The sequence below is a fragment of the Herpailurus yagouaroundi genome, unplaced genomic scaffold (genome assembly GCF_014898765.1).
Source record: "Herpailurus yagouaroundi ecotype Mexico unplaced genomic scaffold, PumYag 221, whole genome shotgun sequence".
Classification (NCBI taxonomy): Eukaryota; Metazoa; Chordata; class Mammalia; order Carnivora; family Felidae; genus Herpailurus; species Herpailurus yagouaroundi.
In genome coordinates, this window is record NW_024412452.1 from 14792783 (window position 1) to 14812966 (window position 20184).

Here is a 20184-nt window from a genome sequence, read left to right on the forward strand (position 1 = left end):
CCAAGGTCACACAGCTGGCAAGGTGATAGAGTGAGGATTTTAACAAGTCTGACTGTAGGGTTTCTGGGCTTAACTACTACATAAACTGCCTCTGCTGCCAAGGAACATTTTCAAGTCAATCCCTCCAGCTTCATTCCCTCCCTTCTAGTGAAGTCTGAACAACTTGGTTAAACTAGCAAATATTTAATCCTTGCAGAAGACACTATGGTAGACATTATTGGGTGATCTGAAGAAGAGCTCCTGCCCCCAAATCTTATTGGGGAACCAAAGTACATTTTATGTAAGGAACATATGTATCAGGTTTTTAAAGGGATTTTATTTAATGTCAACAACTTCGGTGTGGTCAACAAACTTATCAATGTCGAGAAGTGAACAATCACACAAAACTCTGCAGCCTGACAGAATTTAATATTATTCAAGAGTAGTGTAGGGAATACGGCAAACAACTGCGAAATGAGAGTTAAAGCTGATGTAGCTTTAATGTAGGAAACAAATCACTTTTGAGATGATGTTATTTCTAAAGAAAAGCAATACTAACCTGGTTGAACAAAAACTACCGCACAGACCTCTCCCTTCCCATTCGTCCTCACCAACCAACTTCTCCATTCCCCAGGTGTGCTCAGTGGCTCTGGTACTATCCACCCAGGTGGTGCTGAAGCAGGTGCTTCCTCCCGTTTAGCGAAGCCATTTCCAGTACAGCCCTAATACCCTTGGCCTCCTCTTGCTTCCCAAATCATGAGCTGTCAACCGACTTCTCCCGTGGAGACGCTCCAATCTCGCTCAATAGGAAATCTAAATTCTGCCTTGTCGCAAGGGGTGCCCTGCCAATAATCTTGTGACCAATTCCTCCTCTTGGCCATTGTCACAAGGGTTATTAGCTCATTTTCAAGATTTATGTAAATATACGCGACTCATTACACCGTGTCATCCTTGAGAAAAAGATATACATAATAGAAATACACATCTACAAGAAGGTGGAGTTCTTTGAATATGTATTGGTTATTTTCTTTTTTTTTCCTTTTTTTTTTTTTCTTGCACACATTTCTAATCCAGTTTAGTTTGCTGGTCACATTAGATGGAATTGCGCCTTCCCTCGGCCATTTCCCCCAAGCTTTGGAAGGACTCATATTTCCTGACATCTAAATCACTGGCTAGCGGTTTCCTGCCCCGCTTCCCGTCTCCTTTTCGCCTCTCAGCCTCCTCCTGCCTGGCTGGTGCCCCGATTCGCCAGCAATGGTGTCCACAGCTCTCAGTCGACCGAAGTGGTATCCAGATTACGAGGTCTCGGTCCTTGGTGTAGTGTCGCTTAACCCCAGCACCCCAGTACCTCCTCCTTCCCAATCCTCTTCTCCGCCCGCCCCGCGTGGCTCTAGGAGGAGCCTAAATGTCCTCTTCCCCAGCTGAAGGGGATTGTGGTGCGTAAACAGGATTAACTCTCTCGCCCCCAGCTGCGCGGATCTGCCCCGGGCCTGCTGGCTGGAGCGAACCCATCAGTGCGCGGAGGGCGCAGCACCGGAGCGGGGGATGGGGCAGCTCGGGGCCTCGGAGCTATCTCCCGGGCGCTCTTCCTCGCCGAGTGGGGCGGGAGGCCACGGCCTCAGGAGCTGCTTCTCAAAACCCAGGGCGAACGGCCGCGACGGCGCGGGCTCTTAGCTGCAGCCTCCCCTCCGCCACCACCCTCTCCCGCCCCGTGCTTCCTCTCCGCCCCCCACGCTCCAGCCGCTCGGTCGCAGCCCGCGCAGTCCTCCGCCCCCCGGAGCCTCCGCGCCGGTCCCGCACCCAGCCATGGGGGACCTGCCGGGTCTCGTGCGCCTCTCCATCGCGCTGCGCATCCAGCCCAACGACGGCCCGGTCTTCTTCAAGGTGGACGGGCAGCGCTTCGGCCAGAACCGCACCATCAAGCTGCTCACCGGCTCCTCCTACAAGGTGGAGGTGAAGATTAAGCCCACCACGCTGCAGGTCGAGTGAGTAAGCGCGCGCACCGCGGCTGCCCGGCCCCGCTAGGGGTCCGCGCGGAGGACTGAGGCCCCCGGGACAGCCTGAGCCTCTCCCCAGTCCCTCTGGCCTCGCGTCGCGCCCAGCGGGCCCAAGGGTGGGGGAAAGAGGTCAGTTCCCTGCTCTTTTTGGTCCCCTCCTCTGTTTTATGCTTGACTTTCCCTATTCACGCTTCCTTCCACCCATTGCGGGGAGGGATGTTTAAAACAGCGTCAGGAAGCCAGGGTTGGGCCGAGGGTTTGTTTTCTTGCAAATTTTTCATCCCTTTTGCCCAGCCCTCGGCGCGGACCCCGAGGCATTCCGGGTGGTTCACCTACCGCAATCCCAGCCCTGTCGACTCGCCGGATTCAGCCAACCGCGAAGCTAAGGAGCGAGAAGGGCTGAGGAATGAGGTGTAAAGGCGGGGATGGGATGATTATTGGGGTTCCCTAAGGGATGCACCCTACTCCACCATCAGCCCTGTGACTGGAAACCTTGGGGCTGGAGTAGCAGCCATAAATCCGAGCTCAGCCTCCTCTGCTTGGGCCTAGTTTCCCGGTTTTCCTTGCCAGGTGTTTTTCATTTTCTCCTGATTTGTTTGTTCATCCTGGTGATGGTGCCTGGGATTAGCAACCTCCCTGCCACAAAAGGATGTTTCTTGGTTTATTTGTGGCAGGGATTATCTCTCCCCTGCTACCACAATTTGGTTCACCCAGTAGACTTCTTCAGTATAGAATGGTGCAGTAGTTTATGGGGAAGTATCTAGGGATGGAGTCCGTTACCTCTCAGCTTCCACTTAAAAGCATGGTGTGAAGTTTAATATGGAAAGGGGAAATAAACCAGCTTACACTATATCTACCATGTGCTGAGCTCGCAGGGCGGGGAAGGGTTTTGAATCCACCAGATACCTTGTATAGCTGAAGTGTCATCTGTAGTCATTAAATTCAATAAACTTGTATTGGCGTTCTAGGTATCAGGCCCTAATTCAAGGACCTAGAACAAAACTGGTTTGTTTCTGGTGCTCTGGCCCATCTACTTGTCACTGTCCCCCACAGCTACATGCACTGGTTACTTTCATTTCCCAGAGTTCTGTGCATCCCCATATGATCCAGACTTCCTTTCCCATCTTTCCTGGCAACCTCTTCTCCCAAGTTATCTGTTCTATAACATGTTTTCTTCAAGGTGGTTCTCTATTTTTTTTAAACTAATCTAAAATGAATGTGTTAATGACAACTATTTTTTCTATTTACACTTTAATTTTATCAAGTCTTTTTTTTTTTTACTGCCCTAACCTAGTAGTTCTTAAACTTGAGTGTCTGTCAGAATCATCTAAAATGTTTATTAAAACACAGATGGCTGAGTCCCACCCTAGTTTCCAGTTTGCTAGGTCTAAGGGTAGAGCTTAAAATTTTGTTTTAGGCAGGTGATGCTGACACTGCTGGTCTAGGAACATACCTTGAGAATCACTACCTTAACACAAAGGAATGATGTCAGTGAGAATTCCTGATTCTGTGGCTGGCTTTGAGTAGCCCAAATCATGGGACCTCTGATTGTTGGAACAGAAAAAAATCATGAAATAACTAGTTCAGTGTTTCTCAACCCTACTTGCACGTTAGAATCACCTAGAGAACCTTAAGATAAATTTACCAGTGCCCAGACCACACCCAACCAGTTGAATTCTAAGTTCTAGGGTCGGGAATGGGGCTGGGTATAGGTAAGTTTTTCATAGCCCCACAAATGACAAACTATAGAGGAGGACTGATGGAGTCTGACTCAGCCTTGTACAAGTGTTCTGGATGAGAATACTGAGGTGAGTCCAGAGAGTTTAAGTAGTTGGTCTAGGGTCACGTGACTGGTTAATTGGAGAACTCAAGACTCCTGACTTTTCAGAACTTTCTACAACACCAGAATGTCTCCTTTAGCCAAACCCAGTAGGATTCCTGCCTAGGGTGTGGTCCAGACCAGGATGGGGTACCTAAGCTAATTCCTACCATATATAGTTAACCTCTGTCCATTGCAGGAACATTTCCATTGGTGGTGTGCTTGTCCCATTGGAGCTGAAGTCTAAAGAGCCTGATGGTGACCGAATTGTTTACACGGGCACATATGACACGGAAGGTGTGGCCCCAACCAAGAGTGGAGAACGGCAACCCATCCAGATCACAATGCCGGTAAGACCTGTATGGGGGTGTCAGGGCAAATGGAAACCATGGAAAAGAAAACAGTCACTATCTTCCCTTAAGAAATAAAAGGAAACACTATGAAATTATAAAATATTATTTTAATTCATCATTTCATATTGGAATCTATTTGTCTATAATATCCCAATGCAGTTAATTAAATAATCCGTGCTTCTTCAATGGTCAGTTTCTTAGTAATTTCTTATATGGCAAAAATATTAAATCTCTTCCCACACTTTCTAATCTGTTCCATTGATCTGTCTATTCTTAGGCTAATACTGCATTGTTTTAAATGTATTGCTTTTATAATATGTGTTCATGTATTTTGTAACTGGCCACCTTATTAAATTTGCTTGCTAAAATTTTTCATTTAATCTTAGGTTTTTCAGATAGGCAGTCATAATCTACATATAACTGTCATTTTCTGAATCTTGTTTCTAGCCTTACTGCACTGGCTAATGTTTTTAGAATAGTGTTGCATGCTAATGGTGGTAAGAGGTATCCTTGTCTTCAGGGTTTTACTATTAGGTACAATGTTAGTTTTAAATATTTATCATGTTAAAGCATCCTTTTTCTAGTTCACTAAGAGGTATTTTTTTTTTTAGTTGGGAGATGTATTGAATTTTATCTGATTCCTTTTCCCGTCTATGGAGATAATTGATCTACTTTGATACATTAATGTAAGAATTATATAATAAACTTTCCAATAATAAACTACCCTTTACTTCCTAAAATAAACCGTACTTAAATGTTATGTATTTTTTTAAAAATATCACTAAATTCAATATGCTAATATTTTACTTAGGATTTTTAGATTTTTATTTTATTAATTTTTTTATTTGCTTGATTCATCAGCAAATGTGAGGATTTCTTACCTATCAGGCACTGGAGAGGATTCATGACAAAATAGATATCCCTGTCTTCATGGGGCTTCTAATCTAGAGGAGGAAAACATACTTTATACATGATTATCAATAAATAAATAATTACTACTATACAAAATATATTGGAAAAAGTAGTAGTGCCTTTGGAGCATATACCAAGGGTCTTATCCTAATCCAAGACTTTGGGGTTGGCCTTATTGAAAAATAAACAAACAATAAATAAGAGTTGAGGGAGGAGGGAACACTTGAGGAAAGAGGAGCTACAGAGGTCAAGAGCTGGGGGAGAGTATAACGTGTTGTAACGAAGGAGAGAAACCCAGTGTGGGTGGAGCAGAGAGGGAAGCAGAGACCGCTCAAGATAGAGCTGGGGCAGCATAGGTGGATTTCACTACCTCATCTCCAAAGCCACCTTCAGTTTTAAAATGGTATAAGGGTTACGAATATACCTAGTCAGGTGATGAAGGAAGTCAGATTCCCAAATACAGTTATTTAAGAACACTGAATAGGTCTGAAGGCCAGCAAGTCCCTAGTTGGATTCCTTTTTGATTGGGCACAGATACAGAGAGGAGGGCCTGGGAATATATCCTAGCATCTCAAGGATTTACATATTGTTTTAACATGAAAAAAATTAAAACTTAAATGTGAAAAGGGGCACCTGGGTGGCTCAGTCAGTTGAATGTCCGACTCTTGGTTTCAGCTCATGACTCTTGGTCCGACTCTTGGTTTCAGATCTTAACGCTTTCATGAGTTTGAGCCCTGTGTGGGGCTCCACGCTGATAGTATGGACCCTGCTTGGGGGTTCTCTGTCTCTCCTGCGCTCTGCCCCTCCCCCACTCATGCTGTCTCTGTTTCTCTCAAAATAAATAAACTTGAAAAATGAAATAACATATCAAGTTTCAGAAATTTGAACAAAAACTTAAAAAAAAATTTTTTTTTTAGTGTTTGTTTATTTTAGAGAGAGACAGAGCATGAGCAAGGGAGGGGCAGAGAGAGAGAGGGAGACATAGAATCCGAAGCAGGCTCCAGGCTCTGAGCCGTCAGCACAGAGCCCAATGCGGGGTTCAAACCCACAAACCTCGAGATCATGATCTGAGCTGAAGTTGGACATGTAACCAACCGAGCCACCCAGGCACCCCGAGAAAAATTTTAAATCAACAGTAATCCCTACATTTTGACTCTGTTGATTTTCAGATTACCTTTCACATATATATAGTTTAGAGTTGCAGTCATTTTTATTATATAATCGTGCAACATTCTATACATATTCATTGTTATAATTTTAATGGCAACATAAGACTGTATAATGCTATGTCATAATGATGAGACTGTTCCCCAGAGATTAGGTATGTCAGTTGTTCTCATCATAAAAAGTGCTACGATGAATAATTCTGTGCATATAACTACCTCAATAAGGAGTAATATTATTTGGCCAAAAGAAATCCTTATGGCTGTTCCCACATATGGCCATTTGTTTTCTGTTTTTGTTTTTTTTTTTTTTTTTTTTTAAGTGTTGTATGTACTCACTTTACAATGTTACCAGCAATACAGAAGTCTGCTATAATCATGACATAATGGGGAATTAGTTTAAAAAATAATACATTTTCTACTTTACACTTTTTACTATAATTTACAAGAATGAACATTTCAACATTTAATTTTCTTTTTGTGTAAATTGGTTCTTTCATGTTTTGTCAATATTTCTATCAAAGATTATTTTTTAAAAATCAGAGTCCTAGGGCATGCCTGGGTGGCTCGGTTGAGCATCTGACTCTTGATTTCAGCTCAGGGCATGATCTCAGGGTCATGGGATAGAGCCCCTCATCGTGCTCTAAACTGAATGTGGAGCCTACTTAAGATATTCGCTCTCTCTCCCCTCTTTCCCCTCTCTAACCTCCATCTGCCCCTCTACCCTGCCCACATGCTTGCTAGCACTCTCGCTCTCTCTCAAATGAAATAAAGTAAGGGGCGCCTGGGTGGCTCAGTTGGTTAAGCACCCAGCTTCAGATCAGGTCATGATCTTGTAGTCTGTGAGTTCGAGCCCCACGTCGGGCTCTGTTCTGACCCCTCAGAGCCTGGAGACTACTTCAGATTCTGTATCTCTCCCTTTCTGCCCCTTCCCCACTCATGCTCTGTCTCTCTCTCAAAAATAAGTGAACATTAAAAAAAATTTTTAATAAAATGAAATAAAGTAAAATAAAAAAGTGGAGTTCTCATGAAGATTTTTTTTATATCTGTCATATCTGTCGTATTTCTCTCACTATTGCTTTGCTTACTTTAATTTTCCGTTGTGAAGAAACATAATTACATTTAAATCTCTCCTTTTCTTTTATGATTTCTTCTATTTAAAACTGAGAAAGTTATTTTTCCAGAGTTGACAGTTTATTTTGATCTTTCCATAATTTTAGATTTTATGTTATTTAACTTTCTGCTCATTCAAACTTGATTTATATGTTTATACTATAGATCATCTTACAAAGGATTTAAGATTGTATTAGCATGTTTTGAGTCCCAGTAGTAAAGCCCAGGTTCTTACCTATAATGCCCACATCTAGAAGCAAGTGCTTGATAGTTGATTGTTCCAACAATAACCACACTGGTCATGAGCATTGTCCATGTACTTGTATGGTATCTGTAATAGGCTGATTCTAAGGAAAAAATTGAAGTTATAGAAGATTTCCTGATAAAGTCAGCAGACTTAATGTTAAATTCAAATTTCATTCTAGTAATGAAAGCCTCACATAGCCTTTAACACTATTTTATGACTTTTGTCATCAGTGTTTCAAGCTTAAGTATTGTAAATTACAGACACAACCACACTTTCACAGACAATAAGGAAGTCTTGAAATGTCCAAGTAAATCCAATTAATCAAGTAGGAGAATCCAGCAAGGGAAACTGAATTAAGGGTATACAAGAGAAACTTCTTAGAAGTGTAAAGTTACTTCAAAGTATTTTTTTTTTAATCTTTGGATAAATAATGCTGGGATTATTGGCTATTTGGCGCGGGGGGGGGAGGGGAGGGGTGGGGAATCACTGTTATTCTTTCCTGATATCATACCTCAAAATATATTTCAGGTGGATCAAGGGGTTAACTGTAAAAAGTCAACTTCTTAAAAAATTGGCATGAAAAGAATTAACTTAAACCTGAAAGAAATGGAAGATATCCAAAGCTAAAAATTGAAAGTTTTGATTAAATGCAATGTAAAGTTTCTGTCAAACATCATAAAGTTAAATTTTCATTAAAACATTTAAAAATTTTTTTAACATTTATTTATTTTTGAGGGGGAGAGAGAGACAGAGCGCGAACTGGGGAGAGGCAGAGAGAGAGGGAGACACAGATTCTGAAACAGGCTCCAGCACAGAGCCTGACACGGGGCTCGAACTCACAAGCTGTGACATCATGACCTGAGCCGAAGTCGGATGCTTAACTGACTGAGCCACCCGGCACCCCATCATTAAAAGACCATTTAAATTAAAAGGCAAACAGCAATTGGTGAAAAACTTATTTGTAACATGCATAGTATCCTAAGCTATGTTGCCTTGATTTTCAGCCACAGCCCACACAGACCTTGCTTGCTGCCATTAGTGACTTTTCACAGCCCTTTACTACCCACTGAAGCTGAAGGCAGGAAGTAGTCAAATGATATCTGACTTAGGCTGATGGCAGTGATCTGTTTATTCAGATAATTCCAGAGGCCCCAGCACTGAGAGTGAATAAAGTGATACCCAATTCTTAAAGCTCTCAACGTGCACTTCAAACACCAGCACTGATTTGAATGTTAATGTGACTGATGCCCCACTCAGTCCCTCCAAGGAGAGAGTCCAGGTGGAGATTCTGTTGGCACAAATCATCCCATTCCCCTTTTGTTGGCCCTCTTCAGTGGGAGGCTGGTGGGAGTTTGAAGGAACAAAAAGGGCAGGGACTTATAGGAGCTTGTTAGGAGGCTATGTGCACAGAGGTAGGTAGCCTTACAATCTTCCCAAATAGAAAAGTTGTTCCTCATGTCAGCTCTGTGGAGTCATTTGGCAAGATCTGTAACTTAATATACAAAGAATTCTTAGAAACCAGTGAGAAAAAGATAACCATGGGATGTGGCAAATGGAAAAATACGCAAAAAACAAACAAACAAACAAACAAACAAAACAATTCACAGAAGAGGAAATACAAATGACCAATGTATATATTTTTAAATGGCTTGATTTCACTATTGTTAAAAACAAAAACAAAAAACAAAACCCTACAAATAGTGCAATGCCAATTTTCACCTACAAAGTTGGTGAAATATTAAAAAAATAATACCAGTTCAGTGCGAGCATATTTCTTAATGAAAGATAGTAATTTTTATAAATTGATTTTGTATCCTACATACTTGCTAAGTTCACTTATTAATTTTAGTAGCTTTTTATTATATTGCTTAGTATTTTCTGCAGAGTTGTTCATCTATAAATAGAAACAGTTTTACTTTCCCGTTTTTTTTTCCCCTCTTGCCTTAAGGTACTGGCTAGGACCTTCAACACAGTGCTAAACAGAAGTAGTAAGAGCTGATGTTCTTGCCTTATTTCCAATCTTACAGGGAAAGAACTCATTCTCTTACCTTTAAGGGTGATATTAACTATAGATTTTTTTTATCAATGCCCCGTAGTCAGATTAAAGAACTTTCTTTCTAGTCCCAGTTTGCTGAGAATTTTTATCATGAATGGATGTTGAATTACCAAATGTTGAATTATCCATTTATGGATATGATAATATGGCTTTTCTTCTTTATTTTTGTTAATACGGTGAATTACAGGGATTTTAAATTATTGAACCATCCTTGAGTTCCAAGGATAAACCTCTCTTGGTACTGTTGTAAGATCCTATTTCTAGATTTGATTTATTAATATTTCAAGCAAATAAAAGTTAAAAGCAAATTTTATGCATATGTCCATGAGGAATTTTTGTCTGTAATTTACCTTGTAGTATCTTTGTCATTTGTGTTAGGATAAAACTGGCTTCATAAGATGAATTAAGGGGCAGATGGCTGACACAGTCAGAAGAGCATGCAACTCTTAATCTCTGGGTTGTGAGTTCGAGCCCAACATGGGGTACAGAGATTACTAAAAAATAAAGTCTTTAAGGGGTACCTGGGTGGCTCAGTTGGTTAAGCATCTGACTTCAGCTCAGGTCATGATCTCATGGTTCGTGAGTTCAAGCCCCGCATCAGGTTCTGTGATAACAGCTTGTAGCCTGGAGCCTGTTTCAGATTCTGTGTCTCCTTTGCTCTCTCTGCCCCTCCCCCACCTATTCTCTGTGTCTCTCTTTCTCTCTCAAAAATAAACATTAAAAATTTTTTAATTAAAAGATCTTTAATAAATAAATAAATGAATAAACAATAAAATGAATTGAGAAGTGTTCCTTCCTCTCTTGTCTAAAAGAATTTATGTAGAATTGTTATTTTTCCCTTAAATGCCTGAATTTATCAGTGAAGCCATTTGGGCCTGAAATTTTCTTTCTGGGAAGATTTTTAACTTTGGATACAATTTCTTCAGTAGATGGAGGTCTACAAATAGCCTGTAGCTTTCAAGGATTTTGTCCATTTCATTAACTGTATTGGTATAAAGTTGTTCCTAATTTAAAGTCTTTAGGATCTATAGTGATAACATCTCTTTCATTCCTGATATTGGTAACTTGTTTTCTTTTTCTTGCTCTGTTTTTCTAGGGGTTTATCAATTTTTAAATTTTATTTGTTTATTTATTTAAAGTAGGCCCCAAACCGGGGCGCCTGGGTGGCGCAGTCGGTTAAGCGTCCGACTTCAGCCAGGTCACGATCTCGCGGTCCGTGAGTTCGAGCCCCGCGTCGGGCTCTGGGCTGATGGCTCAGAGCCTGGAGCCTGTTTCCGATTCTGTGTCTCCCTCTCTCTCTGCCCCTCCCCCGTTCATGCTCTGTCTCTCTCTGTCCCAAAAATAAATAAACGTTGAAAAAAAAATATTAAAAAAAAAATAAAATAAAATAAAGTAGGCCCCAAACCCAGTGTGGGGCTTGTACTCACGACCCTGAGATTAAGAGTCACGTTCTCCACTGACCAAGCCAGCCCCTACGGTTTATCAATTTTTTTTTAATTTTTTACTGTTTATTTATTTTTGATAAAGAGCAAGAGAGAAAGAGCATGAGTGGGAGAGGAGCAGGGAGAGAGGAAGACACAGAATCTGAAGCAGGTTCCAGGTTCTGAGCTGTCTGCACAGAGCACGACATGGGGCTCAAACTCACAAACCATGAGATCATGACGTGAGCCCAAGTCAGATGCTTAACCAGCTGAGCCACTGAGGCACCCCAGGGTTTATCAATTTTTAAGACCTCTTCCAAAAGCCAGATTTTTGGTTTCATACTTTTTCTTTGCACTTTTCTTCTCTAGAGTCTTATAGTCTTTATCATTTTCTCTTTTCTGTTTCATTGATTTCTACTTTTTATTATCTTCTCTACCACTGGACTGACTAAAATTAAGAGGACTGGCAATGCCAACTGTTGGATAGGATGTAGAGCAACTGAAATTCTCATATTGCTGGTAGGAATGTAAAGTGGTGCAATCAGGAAAAGTTTGACAGTTTCCTATAAAGTTAAATATACTGTATAATTCACAGAAATTTTAGTCCTATCTGTTCAACTAAGAGAAATGGAAAACGTGTATTTACTAATAAAACTTCAAAAGGTACAGGAGTAGAGAGGCTTGGAATCCAGTAGGAACTGATAGATCACTCCACACTAAAAGTCACAGATGCTTATTATACTGAATTTGTTTACCAATGAAGTAACATCATGCTTCTATCAATATAATGTTGCTCTGTGCTCTCAAGTCAATGGATTTCTGAGCGACCCATATGAATTTCATATGTCCCTAATGGAAGTGGGTGGCGTGGAGAGAAGTACTCTAATGATTCTAGGCCAACTGGTTGTAGGACCATCGATATTATTTAAAACAAACTTTTCAGACTCCTTATTTGTTACTGAAGATGACAAATGAGTCTCCTCTCCATGGAACTGGATGCTTCTCTTCCCTATCAGTTGTAAAATAAAAATATACCAAGGCTTGCAACTTGTACAGACAAGTAGCAAATCACATGTCCAGGTATATAGTAAAGTGTCACTTTCAGAATACAGTAGACTGGGTGGCTTAAACAACAAATATTTATTTCTCACAGTTCTGGAGGCTGAATTCCAAGACCAAGGCACTAGCAAATTCGGTGTCTGATGAGAGCCCTCTTGTTGGTTTAAACAGTTGCTTTCTTGCTGTATCCTCACATGAAAAAGCATAGAGACATCATCCCTTTTTTGTCTATTTTTATAAGGGCACTAATTCCATTCACAAGGGCTCCACCCTCATGAACTAATTTCTTCTGAAAGGCCCCACCTCCAAATACCATCACATTGGGGATTTAGGCTTCAACATATGAATTTGCGGTTGGGGGGGCGGTGCGGATACACACATTCAATGCCTAGTAGTGTCCTAAAGCGTTCTACATATGACAATCCATTCATGTTCTTAAGGAGAAAAAAGAAAAATTGTTCCATTGACTCTTGTCTCATTTGCTTATATAAGCAGTTTGGTTTAGTGATAATAGCTACCAGATAGGAATTAGGAAACCTAAGTTCTTGACTTTCTCCTATCATTAGTTAGCTGCATAGTCTAGACCTAGGGCAGTCACTTAACCTCTCTGAATCTTAGTTCTTTCATCTGTAAAATGGAAATGCTAAAACTAGTCAAAAGACCAGAGTAGAATGACATATGTAAGGTATTATATAAAATAAGAAGTGCTATGCAAATGCAGAGAATCATACCTGTGTAAATCACATCACCCAGGGAGCCTGACTGGGTAAGTTTTCCTTGGAAGGCACAGATGGGTTGGGAGGGAGTAGAGAGCCCGTGTAGTTGCTTCTGTTCTTTAAGAAGAATATCAGCTTTTGGGGCGCCTGGGTGGCGCAGTCGGTTAAGCGTCCGACTTCAGCCAGGTCACGATCTCGCGGTCCGTGAGTTCGAGCCCCGCGTCAGGCTCTGGGCTGATCGCTCGGAGCCTGGAGCCTGTTTCCGATTCTGTGTCTCCCTCTCTCTCTGCCCCTCCCCCATTCATGCTCTGTCTCTCTCTGTCCCAAAAATAAAATAAAAACATTGAAAAAAAAATTAAAAAAAAAAAAAGAAGAAGAATATCAGCTTTTGAGACCCCATCTGCTCCTATATCAGAGGAGAAGAAATTCTCAGCTAGGTGTTGAGGCATCCTGGAAATAGAACTCCAGAAGAAAGACCAGGAAGAAGGTCTTCCCTAATGGGAAGTTAGGACAAGTAAGGCATGGGGAAATATATGCATAGGTAGCAGCAATTAACTACAATATGACCTTGGGTCCAGTACTAATGAAAGAAAAACACAGGGTGCCTGAATGGCTCAGTCTGTTGAGCATCTGACTCTTGATTTCAGCCCAGGTCATGATCCTAGGGTCATGGGATCTAGTCCCATGTTGAGCTCTGAGCTGGTGCTGAGTGTGGGTGTGGAACCTGCTTGAGATTCTCTCTCTCTCTCTCTCTCTCTCTCTCTCTCTCTCTCTCTCTCTGCCCTTCTTCCCTGCTCATACTCTTCTTTCTCTCTCAAACTTTAAAAAAAAGAATGATTTCCCCCAAATCGAGTAAACTAAAAGACTTGGAGATGTATGACTTAGAGAAACAGTTTACCAGTATTAGCACTGGAGAAAGTAGCTATAATGTATGGACTCACCAAATTATGATAGTAGCCAATAAAATTATTACAAATCCCAAGCATATGCAGCTATTAAAGAGGAAGGTACTTTATAATTCAGTTTTCTGGTTTCTGTTTTCATTGACGTTCAAGTACACATTTAGTATTTCGTTCAGCTACTGAAGAGCTGAGATTAAGCCTTTAAGATACATCAGGCTCTGCTCTGACAGCGTGGAGGCTGCTTGGGATTCTCTCTGCCCCCCACCCATACTTCCTCACATGCACTCTCTTTTTCTTTCTCTCAAAATAAAAATAAACCTTTTTTAAAAAGAGGAAAAAAAAATGAATTAGAAGCACCTAAACATTCCATATCTTTTAGCTCTGACTGTTGCTGTCAGCAGATTTCTACAGTGGTCGCCTGTGTTACCTTGAGACTTTCTTAATTTTTAGGTTATTCAGATACAGTGTCACACCATAAGGTTTTTCTTCCCTGTAGTCATAATCATCTTTGTTTTTGCAACCAACTTTTATTTATTTATATCTGTTTCAAGAAAGGCCTCGGTGTTGTTTCTCCCACTTACCTAGCATGGTCTCAAGCTGCTTTCCTCAAAAGATTAGCTGGTATGTGTAAAATATTTTTATAGCTTAATGTCATTCAATTGTACTTAACATGTGCAGTGCCCTGTGCTGGTCAAATAATAATAATAATCCCTCTTTAAAAATCTTGGTCATTTATAAAATGAGATTTCAATTTATTCTTCCTATAACAACCCTGCTGTCAACAAAGCTGTGATCTTTTCATTACTATATATGTATCCTTGATAGAATTTATAAAACTGCTGAGGTGAGGGAGATATATATGTTAATTTTTTAGGGATGATAAATCCATTTCACCCTTTAAAATATTCTGATTATAGGGGTTTCTGGGTGGCTCACTTGGTTAAGTGTCTGACTTTGGCTCAGGTCATGATCTCACGGTTTGTGGGTTCAAGCCCCACGTGGGGCTCTGTGCTGACAGCTCAGAGCCTGGAACCTCCTTCAAATTCTGTGTCTCCCTCTTTCTGTGTTCCTCCCCTGCTCACTCTCTGTCTCTCTCTCTCTCAAAAATAAATAAACATTAAAAATAAAAACAAAATGTTCTGATTATAAAAGTAACATATTTATAAAAAGTAACTTGAATTTATTGCAGAAAATTCAAGTAGAAAAGATGGAAAAACACTCAATTTCTTTACTTAGAAACTTTATTGTTAATATTTTTCTACTATCTTTTTTATGTCTTATTTTACATACTGGAGCTCATACTGTATATATACTGTCTTTATCCATCTTTTGCTTGTTGATACTGTTCTAAGCATTTTCTCTCATCATTAAAAACCCCAAATTCCTGTGAAATGGTTATATAAATCCATCATATGGATATGCCACCACTTCTATTATATTACCCTGAAGTTGGATGCTTAAATTGCTTCTGGTATTCAGAAATTTTTACCAAGTTGATAGGTGAATAATATCTCTGTAAAAGTTCACATGTATTTTTAACTTTTTATTTTATTGTAGAGAGAGAGCATGCACATGACTAGGGGGGAGAGAGAGAAAGAGAGAGGGAGGGAGGGAGGGAAAGAATCTCAAGCAGGCTGCACACTCAATGTAGAGCCTGACACAGGGCTTAATCCCACAGCTCTGATTCATGACCTGAGCTGAAATCAGGAGTTGGATGTTCAATGGACTGAGCCACCCAGGGTCCCCTAATATTACATTAGAAGATTTTTCAGATGTTAGCTATTTTTTCTTTTTAATGAATGTGTTCCAGCTTTATCCAAATATTCATAGTAGCTTACTAATTAATCGTATAATCTTTTATATTCAGGATGTTAACTATTTGGTAATATCTGTTGTAAATACAGTTTAGCTTAATTTTCCTTTCTGATTATAAAAACTAAATCATTGAATTTTGAAAATACAAATAAGTATACAGGATAAATAAAACCCATTCCATCCGTGTTTCTAACATGAATATGTATATTTTAATTGAATTAATACCAGATGTTCTTGTTGGTACTCTGCTTAGTTCAGGTAACAATGGAGAATAATAGAAAAAGTTTATTAAATATCTACATTTAGTGGGAAACTGGGTGGCTCAGTCAGTTAAGCAGCCGACTTAAGCTCAGGTCATGATCTCATGGTTTATGAGTTCAAGCCGCTCATCAGGCTCTCTACTGTCAGCACAGAGCCCACTTCAGATCCTTTGTCTCCTACTCTCTTTGCCCTTCCCCTGCTCTTTCTCCCTCTTACAAAAATACATGTACATTAAAAATAATAAATTTTTGCATTTAGAATTTCTATATAGTATTCCACTACATAGATATACCATAAAACTGTCTTAAAGATAGGCATTTAGTGTTCAGGTTTTCACTGCGATAAAGACTGTGTTATTTATTTATTTATTTGTTTATTATTTATTTAGAGAGTGAGAGTGAGCGTGAGTATGCAGTGGGGTGGGGGACGGAGTGGGAGGGAGTAAGAGCAGGAGAGAGAGAGAATCTCAAGCAAGCTCCATGCTGTCATCATGGAACCCAATGAGGGGCTGGATGCTGGATCCCCAGAACTGTGAGATCATGACCTGAGCTGAGAGCAAGAGCCCATCACCTAACCAACCAAGCCGCCCAGGCACCCATCACTGTGATGTTCTTAAGATAAATTAGAAGTAGAATTGCTCAACCCAAGTATATTCACTCTTTAACCCTTTCTAAAGCCTGTACAATTCAATTCCCACTGGCAGTGTTTAGGATATCTGTTTCCTTGTAGCTCACTAAAAATCCATATTTCTTTTTTTTTTTTTAACCAACTTTGAGGCGTAGTTTCCATGTAATGAATGCACCCATTTTAAGCATACTGATCAATGAGCTTTGACAAATATACATATACTTGTATAACCACCACCCCAGTCAAGATGTAAAACATTTTCCCCAAAAAAGATCCCTCTTGTAGATTTTCATCAATCATTAATCCCTTCCTCCTACCGCAGGTTCTTTTTTGATTTTTTTTTTTTTAACATTTGTTCATTTTTGAAAGGCAGAGATAGAGTGTGAATGGGGAGGGGCAGAGAGAGAGGGAGACACAGAATCTGAAGCAGGCTCCAGGCTCTGAGCTATCAGCACAGACCCGGACGCAGGGCTCAAACTCACGGACCACGAGATCATGACTTGAGCCAAAGTCAGCCACTTAACCGACTGAGCCACCCAGGTGCCCCCCCTCCACCGCAGGTTCTAAGTAACCCCAGATGCTTCCTGCTTCCTGTCAGCATAGGTTGTATTCCATCACTATAGATTGGAGAGATAGACAGACAGGCAGACAGACAGACAGGTGTGGGGGAGGGAGGGAGGGAGATGGAATGGAATCATACAGTATATGTGTTCTTTGGGATCTGAATTCTTTTGCTCAGCACATCTTTGAGATCCATCGTTGTTGCTGCCTGAATCATTATGTTTCTTTTTTTTTTTTTTAATTTTTTTTTTCAACGTTTATCCACTTTTGGGACAGAGAGAGACAGAGCATGAACGGGGGAGGGGCAGAGAGAGAGAGGGAGACACAGAATCGGAAACAGGCTCCAGGCTCTGAGCCATCAGCCCAGAGCCTGACGCGGGGCTCGAACTCACAGACCACGAGATCGTGACCTGGCTGAAGTCGGACGCTTAACCGACTGCGCCACCCAGGCGCCCCTCATTATGTTTCTTTTTATTGTTGAGTAAAATGCCATTTTATAGATATACCAGAACTTGTTTATCACCAAGTGAGTAATGAAACATTGGGTTGATTCCAACCTGGGGCTATAGTGAATAAAGCTACCATATACTTATACAGGTCTCTAGACTGTTAAGCCGTGATCCACTAGAAAAAGGTTCTTTTCTTACCTGGGGAAAGAGTTGGGGACTTTAGGTATATCACCCATTGTTTCAAGTCAGGCAGATTTCTCAAAGGAAAGCCAAACCTTGTTTTGGAATCAAATTAGCAGGATGAGGCAATGGTGCAGGATATAATTTTGAGAGCATCTTGGAAAGCCATCTGGGAAGCACCTGATCATCCTCCTCCTGTAGCAGCCTCAAGCATAAGGCTCCTGTTGCTCACTGCCCTGCCACCCTCCACGTCTTCTGGCTCCTAACAAGTCTAAGAATTCTGCCAAGTCAGTCCCTCTCCCTTCCCATGACAGGAGAGGGTCAGAGGAGAAAATAACGTCAGGCATCATGCTGTGTAATGCCAGATCCCCTAAATAGCTCCAGGAGGCAGTAGCAGGGTCAGGCTACCCTGCAGGCCACTTGAGCACCTGCCCAGTGGCCTCTAGGCTATTCTATGCCCTCTTCTTAGCCACATGGGAATTGTATGCTTATGGCTCAGGAAAAATCTGTGCAGTGACCCGCAGGGCGTACCTTCTGGAAGTAAAATGCAAACTTCTTGAGGGCAAGAATCACACCTTATACACATTTTTATATGTGTAAGGCACATAGTAGGCACTTAAATATGGCTTTTGATAATGTGTAATCAAAGCCTGAGACATAGGCCTGGATTCCTGACTTATAAAACTCAATAGTATTTGCAAAAGTTAAAGAAGGGTCTTAAACAATCAAATGCTAAGAAAATATTTTCCCCTGGAATTGAAATTAATGATGGAAGGCAATTGTGTCTTATGTTTAGTGATATAGTTCATATGTTATTTCATACAACGGTCTTTTGAAATAGAAACCAAAAGATAATCATTAATGAATATTCCCTCTCTTCTCTTCCTCATCCCCCTTTGTAACAAGCTCTGAAATTTTGAGATTCAGAGTGGTTTCCAATAATTAAATTTGGAAAACAGATAAATTTGGGGAGTTATTTTTATTAAAGACAGTGTGACAGCAAATGCCACTGGTACAATGGGAATAAGATTCTACAGAGGGGGGAAAAAAGTGGTTTACAGCTTTTCAGGAAAATATCTCACATAATAAAGGAAAACAGTGCATTAAAATAAAGGCCTAAGCTTTGCAGACCAAAAGAATCCTGACTGATTACTATTGATTATGCAGGATCTCTCTCACTACCATTAGCTCTTACCTGTTGCTTGTGGCAGAATGAGGTTTTTATGGGGCGTGTTTCTCTTCCCTCAGTTCACTGACATTGGGACCTTCGAGACAGTGTGGCAAGTCAAGTTCTACAATTACCACAAGCGAGATCACTGCCAATGGGGAAGCCCCTTCTCTGTCATTGAATACGAATGCAAGCCCAATGAGACACGTAGCCTCATGTGGGTGAACAAGGAGTCCTTCCTCTGAAGATGGCTCTTTCTGATGTTGCTGGACAATCTCTTCAAAACCCTACGTTTAGATAACCCAGCACAAGCCTTCACCAAGGCACACCACAGCGTTGCTCTTACCCATCGGGTGCTGATGACCTACTAGCCCCGACTATTTTGAAAGTGTAATTCCCTTCTGATGCAATGCTCCTGACGTAAAAGGTTGTGAGTGATGTACCATCCCCAAGAAGATCCCTTTCTGTATTCTGTGTTGGTGTTCCTGCATCCAGTTGTTCCCGGTCATGCCGTTGACCGCTTGTGAGGAGCTCAGTGGAATTGCAGACATATCCCCTTCTTAATGACTCCACTGAATGTGGTGTTTTGTTTCCAAGTTGAGTGATCTCCCCCTTTTTTTTGTAAAATGCTAAATAAAAAATAACAATGTGTTGTGGGTTCTCTCCCAAGCGTAATATGGTAACATGTAACTTGCAATGTTATGTGGCTCTTTAAGCAGGCTTGGTGAAAATGTAATACAAACAGCAGTGAGTTGGACTCAGATGCTGTGCTTCCTATAAACAGCTCAGCTTTTTCAGGGAACAATAATGACAAATAAAAGGACAACTATTTAAGAAGTATTTATAACACATTAAAACTCTTTCAAGTAACTTAAGGTATTATGTTATGGCCTAACAAAAATGGGAAAAGGCATCGTTGGGGTCCACTGTTAAGGTGACAGAAGTTGTAGGGTTACCCTTTTGGCAAGCTACCCTAGTACTCAAACATGCATATGATGGCATCCCTACGTTCCCCTTCACTTGAACTTTGTAAAACTGTGTATGCAACTGTAATGAACTTTTGATATTTCTTAATAAAGGTATTAAAAATCATGCCTTGACTTGCCTTCTTAATTTGGTTACTATCTGTCTAGCAGGTGGATCACTGCTTCAGGTTAGCCCTATGCAGCAATCCAGCTAAATTGCAGGATAAGGAGGATATACCTGGAGTAGAATTAGCACACTTAATCATAGATCAGCTTTGACAGTCAACACTCCAGCCAGCTCTAACAAAGTTAGCAGAGACTCTGGCACTTGGTGAGCAATCAGAAAAGCTTATCCTGGGGCGCCTGGGTGGCTCAGTTGGTAAAGTGTCTGACTTGGCTCGGGTCATGGTCTCACGGTTCA

The 20184-nt window shown here is 40.9% G+C and overlaps 1 protein-coding gene across 1 annotated transcript; it reads left to right on the forward strand.

Annotated features, from left to right (window-relative positions):
* The first annotated feature begins 1168 nt into the window (after window positions 1-1168).
* CNRIP1 (cannabinoid receptor interacting protein 1) lies at window positions 1169-19890 on the forward strand. The gene is made up of 3 exons (XM_040458216.1): window positions 1169-1964; window positions 3995-4145; window positions 18879-19890. The coding sequence occupies exons 1-3, from the start codon at window positions 1786-1788 to the stop codon at window positions 19041-19043; spliced, it is 495 nt and encodes a 164-aa protein (XP_040314150.1). The 5' UTR covers window positions 1169-1785; the 3' UTR covers window positions 19044-19890.
* The last annotated feature ends 294 nt before the right edge of the window (window positions 19891-20184 follow it).

Excerpts from the sequence above, each read along its gene's own strand:
- CNRIP1 (XM_040458216.1), top strand. The coding sequence starts at position 1,786 with ATGGGGGACCTGCCGGGTCTCGTGCGCCTCTCCATCGCGCTGCGCATC. Across the intron at positions 1,965-3,994 it reads CCCACCACGCTGCAGGTCGA|GAACATTTCCATTGGTGGTG; the intron begins GTGAGTAAGCGC and ends TGTCCATTGCAG. Across the intron at positions 4,146-18,878 it reads CCATCCAGATCACAATGCCG|TTCACTGACATTGGGACCTT; the intron begins GTAAGACCTGTA and ends CTCTTCCCTCAG.